Source organism: Lacerta agilis, chromosome 8 (genome assembly GCF_009819535.1).
Source record: "Lacerta agilis isolate rLacAgi1 chromosome 8, rLacAgi1.pri, whole genome shotgun sequence".
NCBI lineage: Eukaryota > Metazoa > Chordata > Lepidosauria > Squamata > Lacertidae > Lacerta > Lacerta agilis.
This window is the reverse complement of record NC_046319.1, coordinates 13,993,695-14,008,623: the sequence shown is the minus strand read 5'-3', so window position 1 is coordinate 14,008,623 and position 14,929 is coordinate 13,993,695. Positions and strand designations below refer to the sequence as shown.

At 45.9% G+C, this 14,929-nt stretch overlaps 1 protein-coding gene across 3 annotated transcripts in view; it reads left to right on the top strand.

The window, feature by feature from the left end:
- The window catches only part of TMEM201 (transmembrane protein 201), a 42,917-nt gene extending 33,325 nt beyond the window's left edge, over window positions 1-9,592 (top strand). For all 3 annotated transcript variants that reach the window (XM_033156241.1, XM_033156243.1, XM_033156242.1), the window contains 4 exons: window positions 2,654-2,725; window positions 4,005-4,283; window positions 5,934-6,065; window positions 6,580-9,592. In XM_033156241.1, the coding sequence (XP_033012132.1) occupies window positions 2,654-2,725; window positions 4,005-4,283; window positions 5,934-6,065; window positions 6,580-6,677 (581 nt within the window). In that variant the 3' untranslated portion in view covers window positions 6,678-9,592. The remainder of the gene's footprint in view (window positions 1-2,653; window positions 2,726-4,004; window positions 4,284-5,933; window positions 6,066-6,579) is intronic.
- The last annotated feature ends 5,337 nt before the right edge of the window (window positions 9,593-14,929 follow it).

Sequence of the window (14,929 nt, the reverse complement as noted above, 5' to 3'; positions counted from 1 at the left end):
CAACCCACTTTCCCAGTGATGGAAGTCGAGCCCAAGACAGCCCTCGCAGATCATTAACAACAGCTTCAAAAATGAGTAAAACGTTGCAAAACAAACACCTGGCTTGAGAGCAGTACATGTGAAAAGGATCTAGGAGTCTTGGTAGACCACAAACTTGACATGAGTCAACAGTGTGATGCAGCAGCTAAAAAAGCCAATGCAATTCTGGGCTGCATCAATAGGAGTATAGCGTCTAGATCAAGGGAAGTAATAGTACCACTATATTCTGCTCTGGTCAGACCTCACCTGGAATACTGTGTCCAGTTCTGGGCGCCACAGTTTAAGAAGGATGTTGACAAGCTGGAAGGTGTGCAGAGGAGGGGAACCAAAGCAAACAAGATGAATTTGAACAGGGAGAAATGTAAAGTACTACACTTGGGCAAAAAAATTGAAAGGCACAAATACAGGATGGGTGACACCTGGCTTGAGAGCAGTACATGTGAAAAGGATCTAGGAGTCTTGGTAGACCATAAACTTGACATGAGTCAACAGTGTGATGCAGCAGCTAAAAAAGCCAATGCAATTCTGGGCTGCATCAATAGGAGTATAGCGTCTAGATCAAGGGAAGTAATAGTACCCCTGTATTCCGCTCTGGTCAGACCTTACCTGGAATACTGTGTCCAGTTCTGGGCATCACAGTTCAAGAAGGATACTGACAAGCTGGAACGAGTCCAGAGGAGGGCAACCAAAATGGTCAAAGGCCTGGAAACAATGCCTTATGAGGAACAGCTTAGGGAGCTGGGTATGTTTAGCCTGGAGAAGAGAAGGTTAAGGGGTGATATGATAGCCATGTTCAAATATATAAAAGGATGTCATATAGAGGAGGGTGAAAGGTTGTTTTCTGCTGCTCCAGAGAAGCGGACACGGAGCAATGGATTCAAACTACAAGAAAGAAGATTCCACCTAAACATTAGGAAGAACTTCCTGACAGTGAGAGCTGTTCGGCAGTGGAATTTGCTACCAAGGAGTGTGGTGGAGTCTCCTTCTTTGGAGGTATTTAAGCGGAGGCTTGACAGCCATCTGTCAGGAATGCTTTGATGGTGTTTCCTGCTTGGCAGGGGGTTGGACTGGATGGCCCTTGTGGTCTCTTCCAACTCTATGATTCTATGATTAAAAGCAGTTCCAAGACAGATGCAAACCGGGAAAGATCTTCCACCTTAAAAACCTTGCTGGAAGAAGGGGAAGGTTTTTCATAGGCACCAAGAGATGGCACTTGCCTAATATTCAAGGGGAGGGGATTCCAGATGGCAGCAGCCTCCACACTAAAGGCCTGCTTCCTACTTTGTGCAGAACGGGACTCCTCATAAGGTGGTATCTGCAGGACGCCCTCGCCTGCAGAGTTCTGTCATCGGCTAGGCATAAAAAGGAGTGAGAGGATCTTTCAGGTGTCCTGGTCCTGAGCTGTATAAGGGATTTGTGCACCAGCACCTTCAACTTGCCCTGCTAGCTAATAGCTGCTAATTGGCAGTCAGTTATCACTTGGCCAAGTGATAACTGACTACGGAGGCCTTGTTGCCACAGGACTGATCCAGCTGCAGACGTGCTCGGTGCAAGACAGTACAGATGCAGATCCATAAAGGGATGGGCACCTTCGACATGCTCTTTAGCTGTGGTTCCTGCATTGCAAGGGGTTGGACCAGATGATCATCGTGGTCCCTTCCAACTTTTAACATTCTATAATTCTGTGACGTTTTCCTGGCAGCTTGGGGCAAGCTTCGGGGCTGCAAGTGGGAGAAGGAAAACAGAAGGATCCTTTGAGCAAAAGGGATTTAGGAGAAAGATATTAGGAGTAAGTTGGGGGGTGGACCGAGGGAGAAATGCGAGAGGGATACGGAACAAGAGGCGCTCCCAACACTTTTCAGAAACCGGTGGCTTGATGGGATTCCTTTTCGTGGCTGCTCTGTTTAACTTTCTTACTCCTGGCTTGCCGCAACATCTTCTCTCAGTATGTATATATATATATATATATATATTTAAACTGCACAACCACCCTCTGCAGAAGGCCTCTCTGGAGAAAATCGATACGGTCACCTCATCCCTGTCTGGAAAGCCCCAACGTCATTGGGTGGGGTCTGCAGAGCAGCTATGTCATCTAAGTTGAACTTCCATTTTCAGGCACAGTCTACCTCAACACTAGGAACTGGGGAGACAAAAGTGTCAGGTGCCTTCCTACCCTGATTTGGGGCTTTCTGACCATGCGGGAGATGGGATCCTAGACTTAGATGGGCTTTTGAGCCAGTCCTATCAGGACTCTTACTTTCCTATAGTGGGAAGGGGTGTAGGCCAGTGGGAAGGGCATCTGCTTTGCATGCAAAAGGCTGCAGGTTCAATCCCTGGCATCTGCACTTGGGCCTGGAGAGAACCTTCCCTGAAATCTTGGAGAGCTGCTGCCCATTGGTGTAGACAATATTGAGCAAGGTGGACCATGGAAGTAACTTGAATTATTAAGCAGCTTCCTTATTATTTTAGCAAAGGGTATAATTCTCACGACAGCCTTGGGCCTCCAGACCCTCAGAAATGCTTTATTTGACACTTATCATTCATTCAGCATTCTCCTGCGTCGTTGGTGATTGATGTAGCTGCATGTAATTTAATTAAATTTTTATTTTTTTAGATTCTGGCTACCTCTTCAGCGGAAGCCGGCCACCATCCCAGACCTCTCACTCCAAAGAGTCTCCTACATCAGGTGAGAGGAGCCCAGGCATTGTTCTGGGGTGCTTGAACTTGCCAGGAGGTCCAGAAAGAGCAGAGATACAATTCTCTGTTTTGTGAACAAATCACACACAAGAGACAAACCTTTGTGGTCCTAAATTAAATCAGCGTTTCCAGTTAGGCAGGTCGCAATAGCTTGCTCACACCGGTGACCTGTCTGTCACCCTTCTGACCTTGTCTGGTTCTCTTCCCCACCTTGGATACAAAGTAATCCATGCAGGAGTACCCAAGGAACAGATCTGCACTGGTTCTAAACCGGTTTTGCAATCGCATCTTCAGATAACACACACAGAACAACATTCTGAGCACCGTGACTGAAGGGTGCCAAGACTTCTATTACTAGCAGCACCATATCCATCCACCCCATCCCAAAAAATCCTGGGAACCGCAGTTCCCCCTTGCAGGATTAGCACCGTTAACAAACTACACTTCCCAGGATTCTTTGGGGGAAGTCATGTGCTTTCAAGGTGCAATGTAGATGTGACCAGAATTACACTTTAATACGCTTTAAAGCAGCTTATCATGTATTGTTATAATTTATGATTAAATTTATTACCCACGTTTCACTAGCAAATCCTAGCGCAGGTTGCAACAACTTTAAAATTCAGAATTAAAAACTCTTTTAAAAAATTATTACAGCAGGGTCCCAGGGTGGGTTACAACAAAGAAGTTCCTTTTTGATCTGTCCTTTATGTCTGTTGCTGATTCTAATTTATTATATATTACATTACCCTTGATACTGTTTTGTTGTAAGCCACACAGGGAATAATTATTTACTACTACTACTACTACTACTAGTAATAATAATAATAATAATAATAATAATACCACCATAAATAAAGGCTGCATACACACCATTACATCCAAAGCACACAGCTTCACCTAATGAAACCTGGGAACTGTGGTTTACTCCTTGCAGAGCTACAATTCCCCGAGCTGTTTAACAAACTGCAGTTCCCAGGGTTTCTTTCTTTTCAGGGGAAGGGAACGTGCTTTGTCCTTCCACAGTGGTTTATTGCTGCTTGCTTTTAACTTCTTTGCTCTCGAATTTGCTTTTAATTGCTTCATGCATGGTTTTCATCTTTTTAATGTAAACCACGTCAATATATATTTTAATGACTTCAATATATATAAACTTTTTTTTTTCAAAACAGTTTGGCCCATACGCAGCCAAAAAACCCATTTCTTGATTTCTACATATACTGAAACGCTGTCCCTCCCTCTTTGTTTCCTACTCCCATTTCCCCTCTCAGAATATTTTTCCCTCCTCTCGGGGAGCTGCGTCTCCTCCCCTGTGCCTTCTCCGGCACCTTCCGTGACTGGCTCTGTGGCTTCCAGCTCTGGCTCCCTGCGTTATCGCCGGCCCCTCATCAGCCCTGCCCGGCTCAACCTGAAGGGCCAGCGGCTGATGCTGTTCTCGGCCCACAGCGAGGCCCAGCAGCAGGAAGACCTGGCCCACTCAGAGAGCAACGTTTTCGCCACGGAACTTCCCGCCTTCCCAAAAAGGAACCTAAGCGAGCGGGGACTGCATGGTACGTACCCGTCTGGGAGGTGGGACTTGAATCGTCTGTGCCAAGGTTGGGGTTTATCTTAGTTGAGGCACCGGTGGCTGTCCCTAGAAAACTGAGCAGTCCCTTCGGGCACATAGTATGCAACAGTGGCTGCCGTGAGGGGCTGGCAGTGCCAGATCAGGCCAAAGGCCCACCTAGTCCAGCATCCTGCCCACACAGTGGCCAACCAGGTGCGGGCAGGGCCTGAGCACAACAGTACCTTAGTGCCTTGGGTAAAGCTGGCATAGAGTAAAACTCCCTGGAGCTATTGGCAAAATGCCGCTGGTTCCAGCCAACTCTGTTCGTTTTTCAGCAGAGGAAGAGCCTGCTGGATCAGGCCAGAGGGGTGCCATCTAAGTCCAGCATCCTGTTCTCACAGCGGCCACCCAGATCCCACAAGCAGGCCCTGAGCACAAGAGGTTTCCAGCCACTGGCATTCAGAAATGCTAATGCCTTGGCCCATGGGCAGCTTTAAAAGAGGATTAGACAAATGCATGGAGGAAAAGGCTATTAGTGGATGCTAGCCAGGGTGGCTGTGCTCTGCCCAAGGGCGTACGGAGGGGGGTGCGGTCCGCCCCGGGTGTCACCCTGACGGGAGGTGACAAAATGACAGGCGGCACTCATCACTGTGGGGCCTGCAGCGCGCATGAGCCACGTGTCTCAGCGCCCGCAAGCTCCGTGCTGTCTACCCACTGCCTCCTCCCCCCAGCTGTAGGGTGGCTGAGGCCCCATCGTGCACCTGTCCCTATGAGTGCGCACCCCGTTCTGTCCTTGTGGGCACTGCGTGCCCCGCCCCTATAGGTGGCTCGCCCCACCCCGCCCCTGGGCATGTCGCCCCAGGTGCCCAAGAGCCTTCCTCCGCCGCTGGCTCTGCCTCCACACTTCGAGGCAGCAATGCTTCTGATCTGGTGTGATCCAGCATGCCACTCTTGTGTAGAAAAATAGGTCCTAAACAGCCTCAGCCCTGCATACCTAAGGAGCATCTCCACCAGCATCGTTCAGCCCAGACACTGAGGTCCAGCTCCGAGGGCTTTCTGTCGGTCCCTCACTGCGGGAAGTGAAGTTACAGAGAAACCAGGCAGAGGGCCTTCTTGGTAGTGGTGCCTGCCCTGTGGAATGCCCTCCCATCAGATGTCAAGGAAATAAACATCTTTCTTTTAGAAGATATCTGAAGGCAGCCCTGTTTAGGGAAGTTTTTAATGTTTGATGTTTTATTGTTTTTTAAAATATTTTTATTGTGTTTTTAATATTCTGTTAGGAGCTGCCCAGAGTGGCTGGGGCAACAGGATGGAATGCATATAAATAATACTTGTTTGTTTGTTTGTTTAGAGCATAGCCATCACAACCAGTAGCCCTTGAGAGCCATCTCCTCCATGAATTTTCCTAATCCTCCTTTTAAAGCCATCTAGCTTGGTGACCATCTCTGCCTCCTGTGGGAGTGAGTTCCATTGTCTAACCATGTGCCATGTAAAGAAGTCCATTCTGTTTATTTGCCCTGAATCTTCCAGCTTCATTTGACGCCTTTTGACTTCTAGTGTTCTGCGAGAGGGAGGAAGGCCAAAGCCCACACAGTGACCAGAATAAGCGTTTTCTGCAAACCCTTATCTCTCTGCCTTGTCCTCCTTTTTTAAGATATGAGAGCCATAACAGAAGCCGGGAGCATCTGCAGCGACGGCACTGTCAAGAAAAGGGAGAACTCGTCGCACTCATCGAGCTGCGTGGTGGACACCACGACGAAAGGGGAGGAACTAACAGGATGGAGGGGTGAGTGTTGCGCAGGTTTTGGGTTGAGGTTTTTTTGCTCAAAACATGGTTTGCCATGGCAAGAAAGTGTCTAATAAATATACTGTAATTAATAATAATTAAAATATGAAAGCAATTGAAAAACATTACCTAGATAATAGATAAAAACAAAAACAGGCATGCAAAAAACCCAGCCTAAAAAAGAAACAAATATTTTATTTTATTTTAAATTAACTACATTAAAACATCCCTACCCCCCCCCAAAAAAAAATTAAAAGCCATCATTAAAAGTCAAAGACCTGGTTAGAAAGGAACCTTTTTGCCTGGCACCTGATTAATGTAACAATGGCACCAGGCGAGCCTCCCTGGGGAAAACATTCCACAAGCAGGGTGCCACCACCGAAAAGTCCCTGCTCTTTTGTTGCCACCCTCCTGTGGAGGGGGGACCTGGAAGAAGGGCCTGTCACAGATAATTATGAGCAGACTGGTTGATTCCTGCTGCTAATTCTCCGGTCTCCTTTCTTTTTCCAATCAGGCCGTTTTGGCAGCTCGGCGCTCCGAGGTCTCCTTGCCGTGAGCCTGACGGTCAACGCCATCTTCACGTCGGCCTACCTCTACCAAAACCTGCGCTGAGCCACGTGGCTGGGGAGTGATGGCCAAACCACCACCGCCACTTCCTCTTTGTCCTCTCCCAAAGTGTCGCCACACTCCTTCCAAAGAGAGAGAGAGAGAGAAGGTGGGGGTGGCGATTCTAGGACAAGGAAGACCCAACCACTGTGCAGCCCTTCCATCGTCATAGCTGCCTCTCGGCCAGCCGCAAACTGCTGACCGCAAGAAAAACCCCTCCCCAAATCCATCGCCACTGACTTCGCCTATAAGCAGAACGCTTTCTCTTTTTAGGGAACTTTTGTGACCCATGCTGGGCGATGGTGGGGCTGTTTCAGCCAGTGTTGGGCTTCTACAGTTACTTTGCACCTTTCTCGGTACAGAAACCGGTTTATCGGGATGTGCTCAAAGATGCTGGCCAAGGGACTTTCTTCCTCGCCTTGTTAAATGATGAAACATTTGCGTTGCTGACGTCTTGTTTGCAAAAGGACCAGGAAACATGCTGTTTTGGTCTCCGGTAGTTCCATGCCGTTTCTGTGCTTCGTTGGCCTCGTTATTCCTAACAAGACTTTCTCTCAGTTTCTCTCTCTCTCTCTCTAGTGAGAGAAGGAGAGGGAGGACCAGCACATTAACTCATTTGCTCTGTGGCATTCTTTTTCACCCTGGTTCTTTAACCACTTGCCACTCAGCTGCAGTTCATTTATTGGTGCTGCCATCGTATCTGTTTGTACTTGTTTGCAATGTTTTGCGGATTGATGGATTGTGGGGGTTTTGTTTTTTTAAAGTCTGTATCCAGTATCGTAACTCCATTTTTGCCTCACGTACAGGCACCACTTCTACTGTAACAAGACATTCTGATGTCACTGATATACACTCCAGCTCTCGACAGCCAGGATGTTTGCTGGGTGTTTCTGAGTTGGATTTTTGAGAAATTTGCTCTCAACATGGTGTACTAGAAATGCCAGAACTGGGGGGGCAGGGGGATGTAGAAACCCGCCACTGTTTGCAGCTTCAGAGGTCTGTCTCCCGCTGCATCTGTGACGTTCAAAACTTATATATATCTTCTTAACTAGCCAAAAGCTGAAGTGGGTCAGGTTAAGAAATTCTGCCTTGTGCTGCAAAACTCAAAAATGAAATTGGTGCTTGCTATATCAGTCGGACTGTGTTTGGATTGTACGCGTACAAACTGTTAGGTGGAACGACTTGTGTGACTGTACCTCTGAGCAACAAATAAGTAAATCCCTGCACTTCAAAAGCTAGCAAGTCGGGGGAATTTGAACTGACACACTAGTTATCTGTGTGCAGGGATTTTATTTTAATTTTTTATATATATCAATCAGGTATTATGTTGCCACCTGCTGTCTGGTGGTAGAGTCTAGACACACGTCAACCACCTCCTGCTCATCATCTGTTTTAGAGAACCTTACCACAGGTGCTAGGTCCAAAAAATTACCCCTCTCCTAAAAGTAATCCCAAAACGTCTCACTTCACAGGCATCCAGTCCTACATTCTACATGCTGTATTTTTGGGTGGGCATCCAAGCACTGCCAGTTAACATGGACAGAAACTCAAATTTTAATTCCTCCCAATAAATTATTCCTCTTTCCTCGGGGTATTCCCAAAAGTTAAATGCTTCTGCAGCTGCCCAGGAAAATGTGCCCATTGCCAAATAGCTCAGGATTTTTTGTTGCACTTACAGAAAATATTTCAGGCTTGAGGTGTGTAATTCTGCGCCACGACTGACTGCTCACCAGCAGTGAAATTAAGCCTGTGATTTTACATCTTACCTTGGGGGGAGGGTGTTTATAAGCAGGCTGTATTTCTTTGTGTAGTCCTCTATTCCAGCAACATCTGAAGGGAAGGCCACAGGTTACCCACCACACTGTAAATATCTTTCCAACTTTCAAACCACCTTTGGCTCTCTGTGGGCCAGGTGGGGAGCGATCATTCTGCTCTCTCTGCCTAAGAAGGGAGGAGGGAGACAGAATCCTTTGCATATGGTGCTAAAACACACTCAGTCGCAATCACTCCTCTGGTGCAAATTCTTCAAATCACAGCTCACCCAAGTAAAATGGGGTAAAGGTGTCTTGAAAGGGCCACGTCTGTGTCTTAATTCCTTTCCGCCTTAATGCAATTGATGTGTTTCTTTGTCTTGCTATTGTCCTTTCCCCTTGCGCAAAGTAATGGTGTGTGGGGAAACCGCTTGATGATGCCTATATATAGGCCCTGTCTGTTGGAAACAAAAAACCACCATTTCACTCTTTTCTTGAACATGAATGCAGCACAGCCACCTGTGTTTAAATAACTAAGAATCTGGGTTTAAGTGGCCAATTTCCTTATGGGAGCAAAGGGTGGGGAATAATAGTTGTTTGCCTATCAGCCTTCCGTGTCCAAGAAAACATTTAAAAACACACATGTACACTGTTCGCAACAGACGGAGAGGGGATTGGCCACTGACACACTATCTGATGGGGTTACAGGCACGTGGTGATAGTTTTGTACATATAGAATGCATCCTTTAAGCAGGAGCCTCATGAGGACTAGTTCCCTGGCGAATGTAAAAGCAACTGCCTTCAGGAGTTAACTCTTACTATCGAAATACACTGTGTTCCTGAGAGGCTTGAATTTTGGGGGTTGGGTGGGGATTTGGTGGGTGGGAGTCTTAAGAGAAGAAAAATGGTAGGAGTCCTGATTTAGATTTTCCTCCACTGGGAAAAGTTGTATATTTTGTAATTAATATGACTGTGGGGTGGGGTTAACTTTGTACAGTTTGGTTAGAAATTTGTGTCTTTAGTTTGGGGGTTTGGATGTGAAGGGTTTTGTTCTTTTCCCTCTTCTTGCCCCCCCCCACCCCTCCCATTCCTCCAGGGAGTTTATGTTCTGTGTTTGAGAGATTATTTTTCATTATAAAAGTGGAGAATAAAAGTGAAATTGAATCTTGAGCATCTTGTCCCATCACTTTCTTAAATGGGGAGGAAAAATCGCAAAAGCGGTGTGGCTTTTACGTCCAGTTTCAAACCGACTCACCCCTCTGATCATTTTGCAAACAGCATAGATCAAGACAAGGCTTTCTATTCCTTTCGTAACTTAGACAGATAGGCAAGGGAGGAAATGATATTCTATCCCGTCCAAGCAGCTCATGGTTGGCACGTCATCTTCACAAAACAACCCTGCAAATTAGATGAAACGAGCAGTCCAAATGGGGATTTGAACCCAGATCTCTCTTGTCCTTGGCTAATGTTTGATGCAGGTTCGAGATAAAATTTTATTTACTGTTTATTGAATTTATATCGCACCCTTTATCCCCCAAGGCAAACAGGGCGACAAACACCTATACAGTTTAAAAGCGAAAGCATTCTAAAACAGACTGAAGCCTAAAAACAATTACAATTGGAAACTTTGCAAAAGCAGTTTCAGTTTTTTATTTAAAAAAAGTGCAAAAGCAGCTGCAATTTTTAAAAAATCATTCCATCCATTGATCTCAGGGTTTCCAGGAACAGGATTCCTCCGCCATCAAACGGCAGGGTAAACAGGTATGTTTTCCAATTCCTCCTGAAGGTTAATTAGGATGGAAGACTGGCACACCTCACTGTTTACAAGCAATATTAAAAGTATCAATAAAAAACACATAAAAGCAAGTAATTAAAAATATATTTAAAAATAATAAAACTTAAGACTAGAAAGAGGTTAAAACACCTTGCCATTTTTGTTTCTGGTTAGGTTTGCCTAAAACAAAAATGTTTTCAGCAGATGCCAAAAAGAATGCAACCAAGGCCCCCGCCTGTCTGATGTCCATACTTGGGGGCTTCAAATCTGTGTCTAGGCAGTGCCATTTAAGCCAGCAGCATCTGGGGGACTCCCTTGACAAAGTACTTCTTTCTGCATAAACTTCATGTAGGCCTGGTTAAGTTGACCTAACAGGTCAATGTTAAGTTGGTTTATAAACCAACTACAAACCCTGGTTAACAAGTAGCCTTTCACCATAGTTAATACAGTATCTCCATAGTGGAAGCTGAACTATGGTTTAATTATTATTATTTTAAACTAGCTTAATAAACCACGGTATGTTCAAGCTAACATCTTGCAATATTTCTCAACATACTGAGTTGAAGGGTATTGCTTTACCAGGTCATGGGGCCCTGCCTGCAGCTTGTCACAGGTTTACCACCTTTGTGAACTAAACCAGCTCTGGTTTTGGCGCCGAGAGAGAATCCTTTGACCTGGCATGTTAGTCTCATTTTGTATCGGCAAGGGTGAAGCAAGCAAGCTTTGCGGGATCCACCTTCTACACAAACATACGGGTTCTGCTTCTTGGGTTGCGTGGTTGTGTCAAACCTCCTTTCTGTTGATAGATGCCACAGATAACAATTTGCTTATTGTTCCATAAGGTGTGTTGGGGATTCAGTTGCCCAAGCTCTTTTGATCATCCTTGCCAGGTAAGCTCATGGTGATGTTTGTTGATGTTTATTGCTGTTCTAACCTCTCCTATTGGGTATTTTTTTTATTTTATGTGGTTCAAGGGGTGAAAATGGAATCTGTATGGAGCTGGAACACAGAAGCTACCTTAGGCCAGGTTGTTTATATAGGCCAATATTGTCTACTCTGACCGGCAGCAGTTCGCCAGGGTCTGAAGCAAGAAATAATAATAATAATAATAATAATAATAATAATAATAATAATACCAGTAATTTATTTGTACCCCGCCCATCTGGCTGGGTCTCCCCAGCCTCTCTGGGCGGCTTCCATCAAATATTAAAATACATTTAAAATATCACAGGTTAAAAACTACCCTAAACAGGTCTGCCTTCAGGTGTTTTCTGAATGTCAGGTAGTTGTTTATTCCCTTGACCTCTCATGGGAGGGCATTCCACAGGGCAGGCACCACTACCGAGAAGGCCCTTTGCCTGGTTCCCTGTAGCTTTGCTTCTTGCAGTGAGGGAACCGACAGAAGGCCCTCGGCGCTGGATCTCAGTGTCCGGGCTGAATGATGGGGGTGGAGACACTCCTTCAGGTATACAGGACCAAGGCCGTTTAGGGCTTTAATGGTCAGCACCAACACTTTGAATTGTGCTTGGAAACATACTGGGAGCCAATGTAGATCTCTCAGGACAGGTGTTATGTGGTCCTGGCGGCCACTCCCAGTCACCAGTCTAGCTGCCGCATTCTGAATTAATTGCAGTTTCCAGGTCACCTTCAAAGGTAGCCCCACATAGAGCGCATTGCAGTAGTCTTTACTCTCCTCTGCGACCTGGAGATCCTTTTAATTGGAAGCGCCACATATCAAGTGCTTGAACAGGGTATAGAAACAAAAGAAGGTACCTTCGATCAGGGCCATGCTGAGCATGACGCGTGTTCCCCAACCCTGGGAACCAGAAGCCCTATCCAGGAAGGAGACTCCCTGCTGCAACTCTGCATGAGTGGCTGCTCTGGCTTTTGTTAAGATAGATTGGAAACGGGAGTGGGAGAACCTTTGACCCTCCCATCAGCCTTGGTCATGGATAATAGGGCTTGTAGTCCCAGCAGCATTTGGAGGCGGGGACACAAGTTCCCTATTCTCGCTGTTGTAATATCTGCTAAACAGACAGCACTCTCGGCTTCTCAGAACGCCTCCAGAAATGTACCAAGCAGAAAACGTATGTTCTCCTTGCCCACTGTGCTTAGAAGAGGCAAACCTGTTGGACAGCCTCCTCCCACCGTTTTGTGTGCTCTTAATTACCCATTTGAACTAATACCCTTTTTGGTAGTGGCCTAATCCTGCCAGTGCTTGAAAGAGATATTTTGGATGGTAGGCGAAGCTTGTACGTACTCTCTGCTTCTAACAAATAAAAGCTCTCCATAATCTATGCCAAAAAATTAGATCTGAATTATCATCTGCATGCAGCTTGCATTTGTAAAGTGATCCTGCTTGTTTGTTTTACGTACTTTATAACTTTTCTAAGTTTAATTCTGCTAGGCGCAGGCATAGCAATCTGATTTATTCAATTGTTATGGTTATATCCTTTTATCCAGCGCTCAAGGTGGCCACATGCAAACTTCTCTCCATTTTCATCCTCACAACAACCCTTTGAGGTAGTTTAGGCTGAGAGATGGTAACTGGCCGAAAGTCACCCAGGGGGCTTCATGGCTGATTGGGGATTCAAATATGGGTCTCCCAGATCCAGCACTCTAACCACTGCTCTACACTGGTTCTTTGATGTTAAAGTGAGCAGTGGTACCTCGGGTTACATACGCTTCAGGTTACAGACTCCGCTAACCCAGAAATAACGCTTCAGGTTAAGAACTTTGCTTCAGGATAAGAACAGAAATCGTGCTCTGGTGGCGCAGCAGCAGCAGGAGGCCCCATTAGCTAAAGTGGTGCTTCAGGTTAAGAACAGTTTCAGGTTAAGAACGGACCTCCGGAACGAATTAAGTACTTAACCAGAGGTACTACTGTATTGTGGAAATCATAAGGGCTAAAAACTTGAGGTTGGTTTTTTTTTTATCTCCAAATTTAAAAGCGGAGGTTCACAAAGCTCCCTTATGCCCCTAGCATCACATTCCTTAGGGATACAGGGGCAGGGGGAGCAATTTCGCCCACCCACCCACCCACCCACCCCACTACCTCCAACACACAAAACCATCTCTGTCCCTCAGTGGTTAGGTGACAGAAAGGCATTTTTCACACACAAAATATAGTAATGAAAATGGCAATGAAAATAAGCCTGCTATTCTAAAGAGCCTGTCCAAGCTTAGGGCAGGGGAATTAATGTGAATCTTTAATATTAATTTGGACCAAAGTTTGCACTTCCCCCTAATCTGAACTTTGCCCCTTTCGTTGTCTTCCATCTCCCCCACCCAGATACAGAGACATAGGATGCTCCCTTATACTAAGTCAGACCACTGGTCCATCTAGCTTGGTGTTGTCTGCACTGACTGGCAGCAGCTCTCCAGGACAACAGGTAGGAAGTCTCTCCCAGCCCTACCTGGAGACGCTGGGGGTTGAACCTAGGACCTTCTGCATGCCAAGCAGGTGCTCTTCCACTGCCCTTCCCCATAGCATTTTCTGATGCCACCTCTGCTAGGCTGCAAGCACAACTGCAAATGAATGCCCATTTTGAGTCACTTGGATCAAATTGTATGCTGTGTGTTGGTCCTCTTTGTACAAATGGAGATGCATTTATTTATTTAAAAACTACAGTAATTATAACAGAGAAAAGGATGAAGCCACATTTTTTATGTTCCATGTATGTTTTTATTAATGGCAGTTCTGTTCACTGAAAGGGCTGTCACACAGAAGACGGGGCAAGCTTGTTTTCTCTCACTCCAGAGGGTAGGATTCGAACCAGTGCCTTCAAGTTACAAGAAAGGAGATTCTGATTAACATCAGGAATAACTTTCTGACAGTAAGAGCAGCTGACTGTGGAATGGTCTCCTATGAAATGTGGTGGTCTCTCCTTCATCAAAGATTGTTGAGCAGAGGTTGGATGGCCATCTGGCATGTATGATCTACCGGTAGTTGAGATTCCTGCATTGCAGGAGGCTGGACTAGGTGAAAGAGAAAACACTCTCTACACATGTTCTCTTGGTTATTGCTTTGCATGCCTCAGGCTGGAACCGCTGCTCAGGGGACAGAGAGCCTGAAGCAAAGAGTTGCAACCCAACATTCACCCTACTCAGAGCAGCAGCAGCAGCAGACCCATTGAAATGAATGGGCATGGCTAACTTAGCTCCACTCACTTCAAGGGCTCAGAGTAGAACTTGGATGGAAACAACCCTAGGCTCAGCTCCGGGTTCCAATCAAGTTCTGCCGTTTTGCCTTTGTTTCGCGTAGGCTGGGACAAAAGTTTAAAGCTTTACCACAGGGAAATAAATTAGGATCCAAGCCATAGAAGTAATGGGTAAAAACCTATTTTGGACGGAGAGTCAGGATCCTTGGCACTTTTGGGCAAAGCAACGTCATAAAAAGAAATCCATTTAAAAATAGCAAGAGTTTAGTTGAAATGATCCTAATTGGAGAGCGATTCTTGCTTCTCCGTAGTCTCTCATCAGCAAATGACAATTCATGGGAGTATTTGAATTATTTCCTCCCCCTGGCTCCTCTTGACTCTTGGATTTTTGGCTCCGCGCAAGAAAATGTGTCTGTTGGCCAAAACTGGCACAGCGCCCAGGTGCATTCAAGTCCCGGGCAGCCGTGACCCCCTCTTCGGGGTTCACACGCAGGTCACGAAAAATTGTAGCACATTTGAAAGAAATTGTAGCATATTTCAAAGATCCAACTCTCCAGTCAAAACAAAAAGAAA